General features: G+C 38.5%; 1 protein-coding gene across 1 annotated transcript; it reads right to left on the reverse strand.

The window, feature by feature from the left end:
• Positions 1 to 728: 728 nt before the first annotated feature.
• Positions 729 to 10883, reverse strand: plp2b (proteolipid protein 2b). The gene is made up of 5 exons (XM_073470789.1): positions 10536 to 10883; positions 4325 to 4480; positions 4122 to 4220; positions 2876 to 2972; positions 729 to 2790 (listed from the first exon to the last, which is right to left on the reverse strand). Exons 1-5 carry the CDS (start codon positions 10632 to 10634, stop codon positions 2777 to 2779), a joined length of 465 nt encoding a protein of 154 aa, XP_073326890.1. The 5' UTR covers positions 10635 to 10883; the 3' UTR covers positions 729 to 2776.
• Positions 10884 to 16572: the final 5689 nt, after the last annotated feature.

The raw sequence follows: 16572 nt of genomic DNA on the forward strand, positions 1-16572 counted from the left end.
AGTTTATACACCCCCTACTCTCTCATCTCCCATTCTGTTTGATTTATACCATATTTAGTCTTTATTTATCCATCTGAAGAGAGTTCAAATAGGGAAACATTAAACTTCTGAACAAATATTCCTAAATAAATATTTTAACAAGGAGATACAAACACAGATATGTTTGGGTGAAAGTTATTCTTACAAGCGGGCTGCTGCATGGGGAATTAGTTTGATAGCAGTCAGTACTATGACCCCAAACAAAGGATTATCATTCCACTGCAGGTCTTTAAAATGACATGGGTAACATACTGTAATGATTATTAGAGTTGAAAGGCAGCAGGAGGAAAGGATTTTCATAAATGCAACGTAATCTCAAAATGAAAAGAAGGGCACAGCATGCAATATAACATTTTTTCAGATGAGATTAGAGATCAGAGATGCACGCTGCACAAGGTCAGTAAAAATCCTGGCAGAGAGTGTAAAAACATAGTAGTTCCTGATAACATCTGAACACCAACATGATAAGAGACTAGAGCAAACATCACCAAAGCTGTTACTTTTGCAATGTTAACTCTTAACAACTTGAACCCCAAGCTGACGGGACAGGAGCCCTTTGATTAAACATTTCATTTCAGATACACTGTAAATGGTAGTATGCTTCCATCTAGTGGCAATCTGATTGAAGGCAAGTTAAAGTTCAAATATATCAGGCAACAAGAGTAATCAATACAGGCTACAAAAACAGATTTTCTTTGTTTTAACAATGGCTTTTATTTCCCAAAGCAAGGGTAAAGCATGTTAAACAAATTACAAGAAGGTGATGTTTTACTTGGTCAAATAACCACCAGAGGGTACAGAAAACTGCTTCAAAATTGTGATATTCATGTAGTAAAATTCTAACTACGTGATTTTTGTGGAGAAATTCACCTGTCTCATCAAAAAAACAAAACAAAACACTGGACTGAACTACTGGTCGGTATAAAATGTCAACAGAACAATATTTTGCACTTTTAAAATGTGTTACAAATGTAAAAACAAAAACAAAAAAAAAAACAACCTGAGCAAGAATCAAAGTAGATAAGTGAAACTGGAGGATGACACTGTAATTGAAATGATGAACATGTGGTTGATGGTTAATGGACGTCTACAGCTTCTATTGACCCAAACTAAAATCTGTCTAGTACAAAAACAGCCAAAATATTTCTCATCAGTAACGGTAGGCCACTTCAAATGTTTATATCCAGAAATAAAAGATGAGTAAGATGAAGACACTGGTTAATTTGAAAGAGACTTTGAAGCGACTACAAGGAACTTTCATTTTGTGTGGATTTTGTCGGATACGTGGTTATGTTGTCACTGGTGCACACTGTTGTGACAACGGATATTAAACAAGATAAAACGGACCAGCCAAGTGAGAGAATTAACTTAACTATTCACACTGTAGTCTAAACTAAACAAGTTGCGTGTCAATGTCACTGAGGCAGAATAAAAGCAGTGTGCTGTGACGTTGATTTTGCTCCATGTCTCACAATAATAAAGTATACATATTAGGAGGAAAACTTGTTCAGGATTCAGGATTGTCCTTGAATCCTTTCAAATCCCACGATTTTCTCGTCTGTTTAATTACTGACTCGTGTCTATGTCCCCGCTCTATCGCTGTCCCTTTAAGCTTTTTATTAATCCACAGTCAATTCTTGTCTTTGTGTCTTTGTTGACTCTGCCCTAGGATCAGGCATAAAAAGAAAATATAATGGAAAATATATTTCTCTAAAACAAAAACCCTTCTCATGCTTCCTTTTAAGTTGCTAACGCACTGCAAAGCTTGCCCGTGAAAATGTAAACGTTAGAGATGCATGCTATAGATTTTTTCAGCCAATACTGCTAACAGAAAATTTACCTGCTTCTCATCACAAGATAAATTAAACAATAATTTTACATTTTTGTATTTTAAAAAGTTCATAACCTGTTGTCAATGCCAGCCGAGGGTAAGAAAGGCTCAGATGCTTGTTAAGTCCTTGGCTTTGTTTTACCCTTGATATTTATCGGCTATAATTTCACCGATACAGATATATAGCTGATAGTGTTTTTTTACGGGGACAGGCATTAAGATTAACTGAACAGAAATAGCCAATCTTCTCGCTGATGATCTCATTTACTTATGAAGGCCATCCGTTTTAAATTTAAACTGTTTCCTAACCAGTTAAAAACTCTTTGTAGCTGCTTTAAGGCACTGTGACACACGGGGAGCACTCTAAAGAGCAACATTTAAATAACAAAGAAGAAAATGTGTGACCAGCTGAGAAACCTCACTGAGTATACAGAAAACACACTAAAGAAATGAATAATTATGTTAGACAATTTCTAAAGCACCTGTTCATTGTGTACTTCTAAAGTTCAAATGACACAGTTACAACTTACAGTTACTACTTACTACAGCAGTCCGTCAACAGTAGACACGTGTATTAGACAAGCGGCTTGCTGCTATCAACCATTGCCTGTTATTTACAGTTTTCCCTTTTGAATCAGTGGTACATTGAGGCTGGAGTAAATCTTTGTGAGGGGGAATTCCTCATGTAGTAGACACGATTTTGTCTGACATGCAGGCTACTACGTCACCCTCTTCTTAAGCAAATCTCTCATCTGTTCACACCATACAGTGGCATTGATTAAACTGTGACCTGTTCATTTTACTGTCCATCATCCTCTCTGATCCACTCTTACGTTAACTTCTGCACAAAATCATCTTTGTTCTCCTGCTGCCATCTTGACAGAGGCACACGTGTCTTGGGAGTGTTTAAACTCTGTCATCTGTAAACAAGAAGAAAACTTGCTGTATATACGAAACAAGGATTGTTGTCAGTATGTCATGACAGAGAATATATGCTGCTCTCACCAGTGGAAGCTGCTGTGTGCTGCCTGGTGCTCTTTACTTGCAGGAAGATGGTGTAGGTGTCATAGGCAAACAGCAGACCAGCGATCAAACCAAATACCTAAGAAACGACAGCTCAGGATCAGAATCACAATAATAATCATTGGTCACATAAAATGCATCAACGTTTTGTTAATGCAAGACAAAGCAACAGAAATGCTTGAAAATACTGTAATCTATTTTGCAATACATATATCTCATATTCTCTGTTACACAATTAAAGCCAAGTGCAGACTGCAAGACTTTCAGTGCCTCAGAATTGTTGTGTCCCTCACACCAGAAGACAGTTTTAGTACCAGACTTCTGTCATCTTGACTTGTAGGCACACAACCTACATAACCGTTCTCAGACGAGATTATTCCACTTGTCCTGCTATTGGGCAATTGGAGTTGGTTCCTTTAAGTGCAGTGTGCAAGCTAAGCAGGATGTGAGGCAACATTTTTTTTGCATCCCACGAAAGGCTTCACTGTAATGATATTTAGTTACTGACTTAACATCAGTATTGTAGTAAGACAGCGGCTGTGTCAACATCAGTCATTCACTCTCTTCCAGTTACAGTAGCTTGTATGTGTTTTGTCTTTCCACCACCACCATTTTATTTCCAATGAAGCATGCTATTACTTGAATAATAGCCTATAATTAGTGGCTGACTGATCAATTTGGTACTGTAGTTGTGTGTGTGGTTCCACTGCCTCCCTCCACACCTCCCGTTGATGTAAATGAATGTCGTTCGTTTTAATCTCAGACTTATCTCCAAGGTGCTTCCCCTACAAGTGCATACTTTTCTTATACTGATAAAATCAAACCTGTTTGAAAACAAGGTTGGGACAGCTCACAAAAATGTGAAGACATGTCATTGAACTGCTTAAACCAAATAACCTGTGGATTCTGTGTTAACTTGCAGGTTTTTGTCTGAGTTCTAAGAAATGTGTTTGAGTCAGAGAATAATGGCAAAACCTTGCAGTCTGCAAATTACCTAAACAGGAAGGAAGCATGAAACATGATTTGAGTTGACATTACTCAACACTGACTGACAGCCTTTACTCAAAATGTGTCGAACACATCAAATGTGATAAAACCACCTCGGGGTTTCAACACCTGCAATATAACTGAGTCATAGATGCTGGTTGATGGTTGTCAAAATAAGCAACAAAACATTTACAAACATATAAACACTTTTGGTATCCAGTTTATGGCTGCAAGCACTGACCCCGCCTGCGATACGAGCACCGTCCCCGCTGCCTCCGATCACACAGATCAGAGAAGTGATGATGTAAAGGACAGCACCAATACCAGCACGGAAAAGATCCTGCACAAAAGAGGGAAGCATAAGATGAAGCATTATGCTACTCTGCACGTGTGTGTTTGTCACTGTGCGTGTGTGAATGCTTGCTGTAAGAGGCGTGGACTCACGCTCCAGACCCAGTTGACCACTTGGATCTGCTTGTCCAGATCCATCATGAAGATCCCGAAGAAGACCATGGCGAAGACCATCTCGCAGATGGCCACAGCGGAGTAGCCTCCATAATGGGACGCAGCGTAGCAGATGATGATGATGAAACTGATGAGCTAAGATTGACAGACAGATTAATCATTTGACGTGAGGAGAGGAGTGTTACACCATAAAACTAGAAGATGCTGCCTAAATTCCTCCCATTTGGGTGAGGTTTGTATGATTTCATGAAACAGCTGAAATTCCACTGATAAAGGACTTGTCATCCCAGTTCTCAGTAACAGAATAAGATCTGTGTCCACTCAATAGGCGAGGCCAGCCAGACAGTAAATCACTCCTACAAAGCTGTCATTGTTTCATTTACTCCACTTCACAATTCAACATCAACAGAAGAACAAAACAAATATATTTTCTAGGCAAAAATACTGTTAGGGGGAGACAACAATGCATGCTGTCTAATAAAACCCTCAGTTAGTGTGTCCATCACATGCTGCTCTCTTCTCAGATTTTCAGCACGTGTTTGTTCAATCAAGATCATATTTTTCCATATGAGGGAAAAAAGTCAGCGTGCATTCTTCTCAGTCCATTCCACTGAAATGCTGCCAATGTGGAGAAATCATAAACTTAGGCTGCCTACGGCCTTGAACCAGTATCACCCTTTTTTTTCAATACTGCTATTGTTGCTGCTGTGAAACTGTGTGGGTTGATGAATTCACACAACATGTTACAGCTGTGAAGGAGTGGACATTTCAAATAGTCCTTCAGTCTTATAAAGCCTGACAATGTAATGTACTTGAAAACACTACAATGGCATTAATTTGATTGTCCTTTTCTACGACACAGATGACCCTGCACATCTGCATATTAGTACATTTAAATATTTTAAGATTTGATAGAGTGGAGTGGAAAGATTGCATGGCCACCTTCACACTGTGCCAACAAACTTTAAGGTTTTGTCTATATAACATCTGAAAATAAATATCCACTTAATTTCCTACAGGTCAATATGACGCCATCAGATATAATTTTTTTTATCCAAACAACAATCCAGAATCCCAAAATATTCAATTTGAAATATTCATTATTCACGACAATGTGTACAACAAGACAAATCAACTCATTTCACATTTGAGAAGCTGGAACAATTTAATGTTTGGTATATATTTGCTTGAAAAACGATTAGGTGCCAATTAATTTTTCTGCCAACCAAATACTCCTAATGAATCTACTAATTGTTGCAGCTTTAATAAAGTTGTGCATATGATCACTTACATTACATATAATCATATTATCCTATCTTTAAAATTGTCTGTAGTTACATATGATCCACTGAGCTGAAATCATCAATATCATGACAGCCCTAATAACAATAAACAGAAAGTAGAAAAAATATAAAGAGAGATTAAAAGCAGTCATTCGTATTTGTTATAGGTGTTATTTTAAAGGTACTCTGTGGAGTTAACTACTAGTTCTAGTCATGCGAATCCCTGTTGTCTTTGTAACAAGCACGCACACAAGGGAACAGCCTGATGAGATTCACTCCCTTGCCAATTGTTTTCATGCAACTGCACTAATCAATAATTGGTGGGGTAACGTGTAAGGAAGCATACTGATATGGCAACAAATGCAGGGAAGAAAACGGCAAGCGAACATGGATGTAAACAATGCAGCTTTACAATCGTTTTATGTGTTCAAAATAGTAACAACTGAGTTGGACCTCAAGGACACACAATGTGTTTGGCAAAAAAGACACTAAATGTAAAGACAACTTTTTGTTTAAGAAAAACTGCACACTGCACCTTTAATGAAAGAGATTTACAGTTTATATGGGGCTAGAACAGTGACTTTATATTCTGGCATTGAAAATAATATTTGGGATTGTGAACAAAGCTGAACAGAAAGAAGAAACATTGGCATTCAAACACAACTTCAAACACAGTTGCATAGGCACTGAAAAAAGTAATACATTTCAGTGCTTATACGTTTTCAAATACACGTTTCAGTGCCAGTGTTTCCCTTTAGACTCTTACTCTGATGTTTATTTTCAACAAGCTCATCTTGGACATTGCAATGTTTTATTCTCAGACACAGACCACTTGGTGGCGAGTGTCAAATCACAGCAGCCTATATGATACATACACACATGATGTAACTGAGGCTACACCAGCCCTACATCTGTCACTACTGCTTCTCCTCCCCTCAGCCCGCAAACCGTTACGTAAACACGCAGCCAGTCAGCTAGTCAGCCAGATGCATCAGTAGTTCATGTGTTCTCGAGACTGGCACAGGCTGCCTCTGTAGAGTAGCGGGCTGGCTGAGGCCACAGTCCTACACAACAGAGGCTCTATTCAGGTCAGAGTCGGCTGCTCTGAGGGCAGCGGCTACTGAGGAGGCCGTCGCACAGAGCAACACCCACAGCACAAGAGTCCCTCAGAACAAGAAAAGCTGTGAGATGTTGACACCTTTATGTTTTCCACACAGCGGCGGATCTGTTTGCATGGGTCAGCTTTTAAAATCCCTGCTAGGATCTTTTCACATCCTTATAATGAGCTGCTCTTTAAAACTGACTGGAGGGAAATTGTCGTGAACGCTCGGCTAATTATAGTCAGCAGCAACATGAGAGCCAAGAGCCCGCCCGTGGTACAGTGACACACAAAACAGCAACAGTTGCTAGGGAAGTCCTGCACATTTTGGGCTGGTTCTTAATAGTAGTTGTGACTCACTAAAACGCATTACCATGTGTGTTGAGGAGCAAATGGAAAGTTCAGTTTCATTTCATCACTCTTCTTTCTTTCCAATCATCTAGTCATTTTCTACTTTCGTTCTCCTCCCTTATCTGAAAAGATTGCTTTCCAGTTATACAAATACGTGACCACTTCATATTCATACAATTCAAAGCAGGGTGAAAGATCAGCTCGCTGCATGACTCATCCTGACTTATCGCTACTGGCTTAACTGTGCCCAAAGACAAACAGAAATGTGCACTAAATGGGTGTGTGTCTGTGAACTGTAAGTTGTACTGCAGCTTCAAGTATTGTCATGTCCCTGACAGCCAGAAAAAAGGAAAAACTTGTAGGTGTAATTTGGCAGTGAGTGAAGTCAGCTCAAAAAGGAACATGTATTTATGTGTAGGGTTGCAGCGTTATACCGGTTTTATTGTATTACTGTTATTGGAAATAGATATATTTTAAGTTTTTATTAAGTTTCCTGTATGTGATGACATGATATTTTGTGAAGTCATAATAAAGCATCTGTTCAGCCAAAACAACTCTCTGTTTTCATTGCTTTAACGTGGTTGCTAATCATCCTGGGGCCCATATCAACATAACAACAACACCTAAAGCTACCAGCAGCTGCAACCTTTGGTTTGTGGACAAATTGTGTGAGTCATTCCTAGAAACGGCACAACTGTCTTTGGGGAAAGTTTTTGCTCCTTTATCTTGGTGTGAGTAGCAGAGACGCCTTTAACTTGATTATTTGATAAGTATTATAAATATAGGATCATGGACTATTTTACAGTTGAATGCACATGTCCTACTGCTGAACACCGGAAAATTCACTGTCTTGATGTAATTTGCTGTCTGTTACTTGTCTCTTTTAAATGTTATGCTGCTGTCTTGGCCTGGACTACTTTGTAAAGTAAGAATGTGAAGAAAGAAATATTACTTTTGACGTTATCTATTGTGTGACAAGATATCTACTAAAGTTAGCATGCTAACCAGCTAGCCCCGCCAGCCCAAGTCTCCTGCGCAAGCAGTGCAAACACTCCCAGCTCCCAGTCCGTGCATACTCAACTCATCTTATAGCCACTAGCTACACAGCTAACTGAGCTAACCAGCTAATTAAAATGAAATAAAAAATAAAGTGACCTCAAATAAAATAGCGCAGTATCAATTAGACTAAAAAATGCAGTGTAGTCCAAGCATAAAGAACTCCACAGATCAATCAACAAACAACAGTAAGCCATAATCCAATCCTGTAGACTTTTGGTTTATCATCTGGAAGATTTAAACCTCAGTAATCCTGACTGCTGAGGTTAAATACCCAATTTCCCATTAGATTAAACATAATAAGCAGTAATAGCATTTGTCTTCCTGTTTCACTCCCACACCCCTCTCCCTCCCTGCCTGTACTGTAAACTATTTCAGACATCCACCGTCAGAGATGACTTCCTTTACAGATTAGCAGGCTCCGGTAAAGACGTGAGTGGGAGAGGAAACAACGAACTACCGAGTGTATCCATTGAGGCTTGAGGCTATCCCCAAATGGCACACACCAGAGAGATGTGTGTGCTAAGCAATTCACGCATTCTTTGTCCCCTGGACTAAACTTCACACACAGGCTGGAATTTCCATTACCTCTGAAAAGGAAAAAAAGACTTAACAGTGGGTGGACCTCTGACCACCAACATCTGACAGCCTGCTCTATAATGAGCCTGTTGAGTTCTGAGGGGAACCGTTTTATCAGCTATAGAAAGAGCTTTCTACAGTTTTAGAAAAACTTGGAGAGTAATAACACAGTAGTACGATTACGATTTCAGGACTTTGCAAGCAACTGTTAGATACGTGATAATATTCCAATGCATGTGCCAAGTTAAAACCTGATGAACGTTTTTTTGAATTGCAGAGCTTAAAGGGGAATTCAGTTTTTTTTGTGTGTATATGATTGATATTATCAAAAGTTTCAGAATGGGTCCTGTAGATTGCTTCAGCTGACAGTTGCGACATGGCTGCCATTAAATCCCTCGGGGCAACTCTGACTGTCGGTGTTACACCCACTAAAAGTGCTTGTTTTGTCTACTGACAGGCTGAAGTTGTTATTCTAATTTTCTGACATTACGGAAAATGCAGCACGCTTGCTGTGCCAAGATCTAATAGTGCTGGTGACTAACGGTCTCGAAGGAAGCAGGAAACACACTAGGTTACGCAGAGAAAGGGCTCAACGCATGTATGTGTAACGTAATATTTTGTTTTCAGAAAATTGGTATCAAAAAAGTATCGTAACTTTGACAGTCTGAGTTGCCCCGAAGGATTACGTTGCAGCCATGTTGCGGTTGCCAGCTAAGCTGATCACCTGGACCAAAACTTTTGCTAAGTATGAACTAAGACCTTATAGGCAAGTCTTGCCCCTCAGCAGCCATCAGTGACTTTGTCCCAAAATATGGGCTTAAAACAGGGCGGGATGTGTGTCATACCACCGCCATCTCGTGTTAAAGACTTTTCTATTCAGAAGGCCTTAGGTGTTCTGTGCCCTCTATGATGTCCCTGATATGAACCGATAACACACCAGAACATGTAAATACAAAACCCAGGTTTAAAAATACCATAATTTCCCTTTAAGTAAAGAATTTCAGCTCAAAGTAAGTCATGTGTTAAATGAACACACCACTGTGAAATGCAAACAAAGGCAATCATGTGCACAGGGGTGTTCAAGGACAGTGTAAATAAAAAAAGGCCTTCCCAAACAGGAAGTGGTTATAGTCTGCCAGGAAGTGGGAAACTTAAAACTACAAACCTAACGCTCACATTGGTGTGTCACTCTGATGTTTCTATTTGTGACTTAGTAGCTGTGTTAACTCGAGCTGGATGTGCAAAAACATAAGGTGAAAAACCTCAGAAATGTATCATGTGCTGCATTTTCTCTTCACCATATTATAAGACACTCCTTATCTGCCTGTCTGTGGTATAATAAGAAGGAAGGGAGAAGCCTGACAACAGTCACTGGGTCGAGTTAACCCATGTGACCTCTCATCTGCCACTAACGCTCAGCATTTGGCTCCTTGGTGCCAAATGAGAAAACAGTGGAGCACAAGTGACAGGTGGAAACCCTTAACCTCTGTTCATGATCGCCCAGACCACATGCCTGTCATTCCCTGACTAAGACCTGAGACAAAACAGCTTTCCAGAAGGAAACAGAGAATATTAGTGACAGAAATTAAACAAGACATGCTGCTTAAAAGCATTAGACTGAGATAACTCTGCTCTTATAAGTGGACAAAATCAATAGCAATCACGAAGGCCACATTAACCCACTTTACAATGTATGAAATATTGATTAGTTTGCAGGCTACTTGCGCACAACACATTATAAACAGTTTTTTGTAAGCATGAGTGGCAGGGAGCTGCACAGAAGCTGAGAGTTACATGTCAGCTGCCTGGTCAGTGAACTTACTATTTCTGCTGCGAGGATGAAACCTTTCGGGGTCCTCACGTAACTTTTCAGCTTCTCCAGGCAGCTAGCACCGGAGCTGGCCGCGGTTGTATCAGCCATCCTGTAACAACTAACTTATTATCACCGACAGTAGCTTGTATGAGCAGCCGACGACCAGCGTTTGAACAAACAAACTTGTCTTCAGTTTTATAAAGAAGTCCGGGTGTTGACTGCCGCTCCCGCTCAAGCTAGCTACAAGTTTGTTTGTCGGATGAATCAACCGTCTCCGATGAGAAGTCTCGGTAAAAATGTAACCTAGAGGAGCTCCGTCACGACCACCGTTGCTCTGAAGAAACTCAACTTCTCTCTGGAGGAGGGAAGGAGGAGCTGAGGAGCTGACAGTGGGGCGTTGGCTTTCACTTTTCTCAGGGGGAGCTGCTGTTGGTTCTCCGGTACCGCCGAGCGGAGCAGGGCTGCTCTCGTGATGCCTTCACGGGCTGCTCGGAGACTCCGCGGGAGACCTGTTGCAAAGTTAATTCTTCGCTGGCTGATGTTTTTATCTGTTAACAGTTTATACTTTTATTGAAGTAGTTTTGAGATACTTTCACTTAACATCAGTATTAAGCATGCAAATTTCCCCCAAGGGAGCTTAATAAAGCGTCTTCTTCTTCTTCCTCTTCCTCTTCCTCTTCCTCTTCTTCTTCTTCTTCTTCAAAGTAATATATATAACAAATGTATATAAATAACCATAACCACAATAATCCACATTTAGGCCTACCACCTGCTACAATACTACATTGATGTACACATTATTGCATTAAAGGTGCACTATGTAGTTTTGAGGAAGACATTTTTTCAAACACAGAAAGCTATGTTTAAAGGTTTTTATTTATTTATTTATTCATTTTATTTGTCAGGGACAGTGCATATTGATGAACATTGCTGTAAATATGCCAGAATTAGCCAAGAGGCTAGTTTTCATCTGTTGTCCCTGGCCAGATGTAAAGTGGCATCCTAAAATCAAGACGCAGGTTTAAAACAACAGTTTCAGTATAAAACACAAGATAAAAGTAGAAATACAAATACAAATACATTAGCAATGAGTCATTATCTACTCTACTTTCTACATTATCTACTTTTCTGCAAATTGAGTACATTTGCTTTCGGTTCCTTAAACTGGAAACAGACAACTTTTTAGCTTCATCTTACCATTTTGAAACAAATACTGATTGCACGGTGTAATAGCTGAAGAAAAATCAGTGGACAGTGGAAGTGGAAACTCTACACCGCGAAGGAAAGGAGGGGTCTTGAAAAGTTGTCTATTTACACTTTAAGTATATTTTGATGCAAATGTTATTTTTATTTAAATGCACAGTCTTATTTGCACTTTCATTTTCATTCTACTGTTTAATCTGTTTATATTCTACAATTTGACTTTGTTTTAATCCTTCTTAATCATATTTATGTGTTGTTGTTTTTTTTACATTGCACTGCATCTCTTTTACATCTTGTTAAGCCTTTTGAATAGCCTTGTTGTTGAAAGGTGCTCAAAACGTAATTTACACCTTTTTTAAAAAACGAAATCTGTCCTTAATCTGCTAACCTAAACCATTAGCGCCCTGCTGCATGAGCTTGACCCTGCTTCAAAGGCATAAATAACATCTTTTCAAATGAATTTGGGATCGCAGGGGCTTCCAGAGGCTTTGACTATGCCGGACAAGCTGTAGCCAGACGAGCCATTTGATGTTTTCGTTTGTTTGTTTTGTATTTTAAAACAAGTCCCCATCTACTTCAGGTGTTTAGGAGAATGCTGCAACACTGTGGAGTCTGAAACCGACTTTCCATCGACCTGAGGGTGAGTAGATAATGACTCAATTTTCATTTCTGCGTGAACTTTTCCTTTAAGATTTTACAAACAAAACACATGATAAATTTATAAAATATATATCAGACAATATGTTATAGATTACACCACTGAAAAGTATATACAAATATGCAACAACATTAAAGTACTGCTTACGTGTTAATGTATCAATAATCATGGCCCATTCTAGCTCTTAAGTATATTGATTTTAGGAACTTTAAGTGCAGTTGGTTTCAAAAACTTCTGTACATTTTTTTCAAGTGCAGGTTTAAAGGGCCAATGCAGGGCTTTTACTTGTTATGGATGATTTTTTATAGTGTGGTGTGTTACTACTTGAAATGCTTTGATTACCTAATCCACGATACCTCCATTCTTCATATTTGTTCAACTAAGAATGTTGGTATTTCCAATAGTTTCTGAAGGCATCATATCCTAATTGGTGGACCTTTTTTTCCACTGTGTGGATTTACATTCCAGTTGTGGTTGTGATTTGCAGGTTTGTATTATGAGACACAGCTGTGGTAAATAGCTCACATACAGATTGTAAAATCTAAATAGACAGTGAGAAGTTTTAAGAACCTGCAAGCTGATAACAGAGGGTTGTATCTTTGTGTGAACAGGCCATGGTATTACATTAAATTATAACATATGATCATAATTCTTCATACATTTATCATATCGATTCTGACATCTCTGTGGAAACATTACCCACTCCATGATAGTCATTTGAATTTAATTTAAATGTATTTTAAACTTTGATTTGATTGTCAGTTCACTGCAAAAACGGATGCATTGCATTAACAATGCATTTTGCAGTATTGATATGCTCTTTCTGTCTCTTTGGTTTCTTCTCTTATCATTTTTGGCTGAGGAAACCACTTCAGTTATAGAGAAGACAGGCTGCGCTGTTGTTGTAACGGGGGAGCTGTTGAGAACTACATTTCTTATCACAATGCCAAAATCGCAGGCATATTAGAGAAGAATTCTCCCAAAAGTTTGAAAAAAGGCCAAAATTTCCTTAAAAAAACAAAGAATGTGCAGAGCAGACTGCTAAATGTCACAACAGAGAAAACTTGCCATATTTCTTCTTACTCCCATCACCTTTTGTTATTTGTTTTTATTGTTGTTTTTATTTGATGTGTGTGTATGTGTCTGTATGTACATGTATATGTATGTACATACAGTCACATACATAATGAAATAGGATATACAGCATATGTGATATGTTATATACTGTATGTGTGTATGTGTTATTTTGTTTAATTTATGTATTTCATTATCAATTTTACTCACACTTTTTTGTTTTTTAATTTCTGTCTTTATTTCTCTCATGATCTAATTGTGCTTTGGCAAGACATGTAAAATGTAATGCCAATAAAGCCTATCAAATTGAATTGATACCCTCCCCGACCACTAGGGAGTGCAAGATAGAGTCCTCACAAAACCAGACCAACCTGCACACACACACCCTGCCTGAGTTGGTGTTCAAATGCCTGCCATAAAACAGTAACTTAACAGTTACTTAACAGTAACAGTACACTAAATGAATTTTACTGTTTTATGTTTTTACGGGTGGCAACCAGCGTTAAAGGGTAATCACACCAATTTTACACAGTAGTGTGTTGACAGGTCTACTGCATATGAGAAAATATATATATAAAGCCTTTTGTGGCTCCAGAGGAAGCTACATGCAATCTGATACACTGTCTCCAGTGATGTCACTCAGTGGCTGAGTTGCATTGTGGGTAATGTAGGCGCCAGGTTTCAACATATGCAGTATTACTCCACAAGACCTGTTAACACACTTTAATGTGTAAAATTGGTGTGATTACCCTTTAACGCTGGTTGCCACCCGCCATAAAACAGTAAAATTCATTAAGTGTAATTGCTCTTTTTTGTGCTATTGCACAGTTATGTACCAAAATAAGGGACAAAACACAAAAAACAACGTTAAAGATGAATTCGACTGAGCATCACTATTATTTTGCACCTTTCAATGTAGTTTATTGTAGAATAGTAGTGTTGACTTTTTAGGTATCTTCTGTGACAAACTGAGCATTTTGAAACATAGTTTTAGTAACCCGGCTCGACCAAACAAGCAGAAAGACTCCTCTGAACAGAAAAACACATTTTAACCTTCAACAGAATAATTTCAAGTTTATTTCATTTTGTTTCACATGGATCCCATATAATAAGAATACAGCAGAATTCTGGAGAGTCTTGGATTTTTTTTTCTTTTTCTCAGACTTATCATTATCATAAATACTAATATGAATACATCATACACAATAAACACAGCACTATCCAAAGGCGTAGAGAGTACCACAAGACATCATTCACCACTAACAACAGAGTATATTTCATTTCAGCATATTTATAAGAGCTACAGTGAAAGAGAGAAAGAAACAGAGGTTCATGGGGAGGACTGGAGGAAGAGAGAAAGCCAGGTGCTTCTACACCGCCTGAATCAAAGAACCCTGATTTTAAAAAAAATGAGTGAATCCATGGCTGTGCGATGGATTGATATATACTGAGAGATGTACAACGATTTCATCCTGATGAGGACTGTGGAAGCAAAAAAACAACCAATCAAGACACCTCTCTTACCATTTGGCAAACACGATCTTGTATATCCAAACGGAGGATTGGCAGTAGGACAGGTGTGTTTTTATCTGGAAAGAAGTCATTATTGCAGCACTCACTTTGTGCTTTAAGGAAAATATAGCAGAGCTGCTGTATGTGCTGTGCAGTAACCACTACGATGGATCAAACATACTACGGTATTACTGTGTGGAGTCTAACTTTTCCTGCAGCCTTGAGCCTCAGCCTCTCGAATACGTTTAGGGATGCTTTAGGATATAAGGATGCATGCAGTAAATTCGCTTGCCTTCGGAGGGAGAGAAGAGAAGAAAGAAGGAGTGAGGATGCAGGAGAAGAATATATGGAGACATATTGTTCAGACGGCCTCGCAATAATATGTGTTTTCTATGGCGTAACCAAGGTCTTTAAAGTGTAATATACTTTATTCTCATTTACCTAAAGTTCATGTTAATGTGAATATGTACGTCACTGTGATAGAAACACCAGTTAAAAAACTATATGACTCTGTCTTACAACTTTCTGGACCACATAAAAGGCGATCAAAACAGGACGAGGTTTCATCGACAACATTTTTGCTTGATGCCTGTCACATAAACGAATAAAACAAACACACGTCGCTAAAACTGTTGTTCACTGCCCCGATTTCACAATTTTTCATACTGACAGCACACTATAGCAGTTTCTGAAAACAGCACGGCAAACATGAGACGCTACCATGATCACTAATTTTCTTAACCCTATACGATTTTTTGATTTTATATGTCGGGATCTAAAATATTTCTGTGTGTTGCAAGAGTCAGTCCTTGCTTGACAATGATATTTGATGGAAAAATATATATAAAAACATAAAGTTCAAACAACCGACTACTATCAACTATCCACTGTTGTTACTAAACATCACTCTTTCTCTGCTTACTTTTTATATATGAATAATTCTCTTCTTTTGATATTTGTCATAGCATTTCCCCAACCCCATTTCTCAAATCTTGTCTGTAATGCTGAGCAAATGAATAAAAACATGATGAGAAAATTAAAAAAAGAAGATGTTAGAAGACTCTGAGATTAATAAATTAAAAACATTTCTATGGTATGAATAATTTAAGGGAATTGTAGGGCAAAGGCTAAACTATGTGAGCTCCTAAACAGAACCAAAGTAAATGCAATTGAATAAATCTGTGCTCAACATTTGTTGTATAACAACTTATATGGAGTGCACAATTATTCAACTGTGTACATATAATCTTATATATCAGCATGTTGATATTTACACAGCACAGACAAATACATTCTCCCAAGTTAAATATTACTACAATGTTTTTTTTTTTCCATAAATGTAAGTCTTTTCCATTACAAGATTTCTCTTAAATGTTCGTCAACGAATGTTTTGGTATTTGTATTCAAGTTTTTCTCGTATAACCAAACAGACAATCCTCTGTTGTCTTCTACAGTTAAATACATCACGAGAATAAACATCATGTTACAGCAAAGACCCATTTCCCCCCCTACAACCCCCACCCCCACCCCCCCACCCCCAACACATCCTGCTCCCCAACTGGCGCTCCCCATCCCAAGCCCCACCAGTTTCTGCCCTCC

The sequence above is a fragment of the Pagrus major genome, chromosome 7 (assembly GCF_040436345.1).
Source record: "Pagrus major chromosome 7, Pma_NU_1.0".
NCBI classification, from domain to species: Eukaryota; Metazoa; Chordata; class Actinopteri; order Spariformes; family Sparidae; genus Pagrus; species Pagrus major.